The 5,879-nt window shown below is 46.2% G+C and overlaps 2 protein-coding genes across 2 annotated transcripts; both read left to right on the top strand.

Moving 5' to 3' along the window:
- Positions 1-2,461: 2,461 nt before the first annotated feature.
- On the top strand, positions 2,462-5,650 carry LOC104539034 (gamma-aminobutyric acid type B receptor subunit 1-like; the record flags this gene model as incomplete). The annotated part of the gene is made up of 3 exons (XM_010182457.1): positions 2,462-2,534; positions 3,454-3,657; positions 5,462-5,650. Coding segments are annotated over 3 exons (466 nt in total), but the record flags the coding sequence as incomplete, so codon positions are not given.
- Positions 3,816-5,399, top strand: LOC104539033 (hepatitis A virus cellular receptor 1-like; the record flags this gene model as incomplete). Its single annotated transcript, XM_010182455.1, has 5 exons — positions 3,816-3,883; positions 3,970-4,243; positions 4,463-4,697; positions 4,966-5,097; positions 5,377-5,399. Coding segments are annotated over 5 exons (732 nt in total), but the record flags the coding sequence as incomplete, so codon positions are not given.
- Positions 5,651-5,879: the final 229 nt, after the last annotated feature.

Genomic DNA, 5,879 nt, shown 5'->3' with positions numbered 1-5,879 from the left:
AAATTCATTGGAAATTCATTGGAAATTCATTTGGATTTTCCTTTTTTCGCTTCGAGCGTATTTTCAATTTGTCGGGAATTTCCTTCAAATTTCTTTTTAAGTTCGCTTCAGCCGACTTAAAATTGACTTAAAATGTGTTTTGAACGTGCTTAAAATCTATCTTAGCCATTTTAAATTTCCTTAAAGTGACCAAAAATTCCCTTGAGATGTATTTTAAAGTCATTTTTACATTTTCTTTGAATCTCTTTTGGTTACTTTAAATTTACTTCAAGGGACCGAAAATTTCCTTGAAATTTATTTTAAAGTTATTTTACATTTTCTCAAAATCTGTTTTAGCTATTTTTAAATTTGCTTAAAATGACAAAATTTCCTTAAAAATTATTTTAAAGTCATTTTTACATTTTCTTTGAATCTCTTTTGGTTACTTGAAATTTACTTCAAGGGACCGAAAATTTCCTTAAAATGTATTTCAAATTTACTTGAAATTCGTCACATAAAATTACGTAAAATGACTTAAAATGTACTTAAAATGTAGTATGAATTTATTTTAGATTTATTTAAAATGACTTAAAATTTACTTGAAATGTATTATGAATTTATTTTAGATTTCCTTAAAATGACTTAAAAATTTACTTCGATTTCTTTTCATTTACTTACATCTACTTAAATTTACTTGAATTTGCTTAAAATTTACTTAAAATGTCTCTTATTTTTCTAAATTTACCTACAATTTACGTAATTTTCTTAAAGTTGTATTTTAAGTTTGCTTCACAATTGTTTGCAATTGATTTTGAACCTTAAAGATGCTTTAAAGGCATTTCTTTGTAATTTTAACGGCGTTTATTTTACTTTTAAAAGAATGAATGTAAATTTTTTAAAGTTTAAATATCAGGTTTTTATAGAATTCAGTAATAAATTTAAAAATGTTAAAGAAACATTGAATATTAAATAGAAAAAGTAACTATAAAATGTACCTATAAAATGTAGCTATAAAATATGAAATGCATAGAAAAGAATTGTAAACAGGGAAGAGGAAATATGTCTAAAAACCGAAATAAATAGAAAATAAGTAGAAAATAGTAAATAAATAGTAAATAAACTTTATTTTATCTAGATATATATTTCTATTTATAGAAAATTAAATAGATAAAAAATAAGAGTAATGTAAAATCAAATAAATCTAAGATAAATAGAAACATGAAATCAATCTCAGATCGGTTTCTCTGGGCCACAGCTGAACACGGTTGCTCTGCACGTGTGGAACCAGGGTGTAGTTTACTCCATGTGTGTAAACGGGGTGTAGATTGCATGTGGCGCATGTAAGCGGGGTGTAGGTTGTATTTGATGTGTGTGTGTCGGGTGTATTTTACACCGTGTGTATAATCACGGTGTAGTCTGCACCATGTGTGTAAACTGGGGGGTGTAGGTTGTATTTGACGTGTGTGTGTCGCGTGTATTTTACACCGTGTGTATAATCACGGTGTAGTTTGCACCATGTGAGTGTTAACATGGGGTAGTTTACACCATGTGTGTAAATGAGGTGTAGATGGCATAGGATGCGTGCAAGTGGGGTGTAGTTTACACCACATGTGTAAGCCGGGTGTAGGTTGCTCCGTGCGTGTGTAACCAGGGTGTAGCTTACACTGTGTGTGTAAGTGGGGTGTAGTTTACATGTGATGCATGTAAGTGGGGTGTATTTTACACCGTGTGTGTAAACCAGCTGTAGGTTGCTCCGTGCATGTGCAACCATGGTGTAGTTCACAACATGCATGTGTAAGCGGGGTGTAGGTTGTGCTGTGTGTGTGTGTGTGTAAGCCGGGTGTAGTTTGCATCACACGTGTGTAACTGTGGTGCAGTTTACACCACGTGTGTTGGTGGGGTGTGGATTGAATCTGATGTGTGTAAGCAGTGTAGTTAACACCGTGTGTGTGTAACCATGGTGTAGTTGACACCATGTGTGTAAACACAGTGTAGGTTGCACTGTGCGTGCGTAAACTGGGTGTAGTTCACTCCATGTGTGTGAACAGGGTGTCGATTGCATATGATGCGTGTAAGCAGGGTGTAGTTTACACCACGTATGTAACCCGGGTGTAGTTTGCTCTGTGCGTGTGTAACCATGGTGTAGTTCACACCATGTGTGTAAACTGGCTGTAGGTTGCTCCGTGCATGTGTAACCGTGGTGTAGATTGCATTTGATGTGTGTAAACCGGGTGTAGTTTGCACTGTGTGCGTGTAACCGTGGCGTAGTTCACTCCACGTGTGTGCAAGCGTGTTGTATCTCACACCACACGTGTGTGAACACCCGTACCGCACTCTTCATGCATACAACCGGGTATAACTTGCACAGCAAGCATGCAAACAGGGTGTAATTCACACGAGTGTGTAAACACGTTGTAGCCTGCACACCACGCATATGTAAGCGTTTTTAAGCGTGTTCAGATGCTGCTCCCCCTCCCCCCAGATGCTGCTGCTGCTGCTGCTGGCGCTGAGCACCCGTCCCACGCATGGGGCTGTGCACGTCAACCTGACCGAAGGTACCGGCACATGCGTGTGCGCACACCGGGACACGCGTGTGGCACCACCGCCATCACTGACCCCCATATGTGACCCCCAACATATGTGATGCCCTACAACATACACGACCCCCCACAACATACACGGCCCCTCAACAACATGAGACCCCCCCCCATACAACATACAAGACCCCACAACACACGTCCTCCCCATATATGGCCCCCATACGTCTTCCCAACATGTAACCCCCAAATTTGCATGTAACCCCTCCAACACACATGTAACCTCCCAACACACATGTAACCTCCCCCAACGCATGTGTAACATTCCCAACATGCACGTAACCCCCCAAACTTGCATGTAAACCCCCAACAGCCATGTAATGTTGCTCAGCACGTGTGTAACCCCCCCAACATGCATGTGATGTCCCCCAACACGCATGTAATGTCCCCAGCATGCATATACCCCACCCAAACCTGTGTGTAACCCCTCCAGCATGCGTGTGATGTCTCCCAACACCTGTAACCCCTAACACATGTATAACCTCCCCAACATACATGTAACCTCCTCCAACACACACGTAATGTCCCCAACACACACGTAATGTCCCCAGCACATGTGTACCCCACCCAAACTTGTATATAAACCCCTGAACTTGTGTGTAACCCCCTCCTACACGCATGCAATGTCCCCAGCATGTGTCTATCCCAACTAAACTTGCATGTAACCCCTTCCAACACATGTGTAACCCCCTCCCACACTCATGTAATCTCCCCCAACACACACGTAACTCCTTCCACGTGTGTAAACTCCCCAGATGTGCATAACCTCCCCCAACACACATGTAATGTCCCCCAACACACATGTAACCCCCTCCCACACGTGAAACCTCCTCCCACATACATGTAACCCCACACACACGCGTGTTACCCCCCGCAGGGTGTCAGATCATCCACCCTCCGCGGGACGGGGGTATCCGGTACCGGGGGCTGACCCCCGAGGAGGTGCGCAGCGTGCGGCTGTTGCCGTTCGACTACGAGATCGAGTACGTGTGCCGGCCCGACCGCCAGATCATGGGCCCCAAGGTGCGCAAGTGCCAGCGTGACGGCACCTGGACCGCCATGGCGCAGCCCAGCCGCTGCTGTGAGTGTCACCGCCGCTGTCAACGTCACTCGTAGTATCCATTGCCTTCATCATCACCGTTACCTTCATCAAAACCACCAGCATCACAACCACCATCCCCATTCACCTTCATCATCACCATTACCTTCATCCCTCTATTGTCATCATCCCCATCACCTCCATCATCACTATCATCATCCCCAACCCCACCATCTCCATCATCATCATCAGCCCCATCCCCATCATCGTTGCTATCATTGTCACCATCCCCATTGTCACCATCACCATCATCATCATCCTCATCACCATCACCAGTGCTGTCACTGTCCCCAGCACTGATATTGTCACCATCATCATCACAAACACCATTCCCGCTGCCATCCTCATCCCCATCACCATCACTGTTCCTATCACGATTGCCATCACCATGTCCATCGTGATCACCATCACCATCATTCTTAGTTTCATCACTGTTGCCTTCATCACAATCACCATCCCCATCACCATCCCCATCACCAGCACCATCACTGTCCCCATCGTGATCACCCTTGTCATCACCCTGTCCATTGTGATCACCATTAGCACCACCATCACGATCACCATCATTGTCACCATCATTCTTAGTCTCCATTACCTTCATCATCATCATCACCTTCATCACAACCGCCATCACCATCACTATCACAATCACCACCATCATCATTGTTACTGTCTCCATTGCCTTCATCATCACCGCTACCGTCACAACCACCATCCCCACCATCACTATCATCACCGCCATAGTGGACACCACCATTGTCACCATCACCATCGTGATCACTGTTAGCATCCTGTTACCATCACCATCAGATTTAGCGTCACCATCAGGATCACCATCACCATCACCGTCAGTGTTACCAACACCATTACCGTTATCATTACTGTAACCATTACCACCACCACCATTACTACCACCATCACCATCACCATTATTGCCGCCACCATTACCATCATTGTCACCCTCCCCATCCCTGTCACCATCACCATCACCTTTGTGATCACCTTTAGCATCCCCATCACCAGTACTGCAACCATTACCATCACCATGACCATTACCGTCACCAATACTGTCAATGTCGCCGTCACAACTGCCATACCCATCACCATCATCATCACCATCCCCATCATCAGAATCACAGCCATTCCCGTGCCCATCATCATCCCCATCACCATCACCACCATCATCTCCATCCTCGTCATCACCACCACCATCTCCATCACCATCACCATTATTGTCCCTGTCATGAGCGCCATCCCCATCATTCTTCATGTCCATTGCCTTCATCACAGCCACCATCCCCACCCCCATTACTGTCCCCATCCCCATTACTTTCATCATCACCTTCATCATCATCATCATCACCATTCCCACCATCACCACCGTTACCATCCCCATCATCACCATCATCACCACCATCACCAGTGCCATCACTGTCCCCAACTCTGATATTGTCACCATCCCCATCACCACCACCATCATCTCCATCACCATTCCCGTCATCATCACCATCATCACCATTCCTATCCCCATCGTCACCATCACCCCCATCATCCCCATCACCTCCATCCCCATCATCCCCATCACCTCCATCCCCATCATCACCATCACCCCCATCCCCATCATCAACATCACCCCCATCACCACCAGCATTCTCATCACCATTTCCATCACCATCATCACCAACATCCCCATCCCCACAGGTCCCCCCAAAACCCCTTGGTAGATCTCACTCATGGAAGGGTTTGCAATTGACCCCCCCTCCAAAACTTTACGCCTCAAAACCAGTGCGAACTTGCCCCAAAATGCACCTGAGCCTGGAGAACGGGCAGGCGGTGACGCGAGGGATGGAGCGGGTGCCGGTGGAGGGGACGTGGACTGAGTACAGCTGCAACCCCGGCTTCCGCCTGGTGGGCAGCGCCCGCAGCAACTGCACCAAGATGGGGCGCTGGAGCACCCCAAAACCCGTCTGCGAGCGTGAGTGGGGCTGGGGGGTCCATGGGGTGGGGTCTCCATGGGGTTTGGGGGTCTCTGAGGTGGTGGGTTGGGGTCTCCATGGGGTTGGGAGTTGCCTGGGGTGGTGGCTTTGGGTCTCCATGGGGTTGCGTTGTCCTTGGGATGGAAGCAATGGGGATTTATGGAGTCTCCATGGGGTTTGGGGGTCCATGGGGTGATGGCTTGGGGTCTCCATGGGATTGGGTGGTCT

Source organism: Mesitornis unicolor, unplaced genomic scaffold, assembly GCF_000695765.1.
Source record: "Mesitornis unicolor isolate BGI_N332 unplaced genomic scaffold, ASM69576v1 scaffold24344, whole genome shotgun sequence".
Classification (NCBI taxonomy): Eukaryota; Metazoa; Chordata; class Aves; order Mesitornithiformes; family Mesitornithidae; genus Mesitornis; species Mesitornis unicolor.
This window is presented reverse-complemented; position numbering and strand designations above follow the sequence as displayed.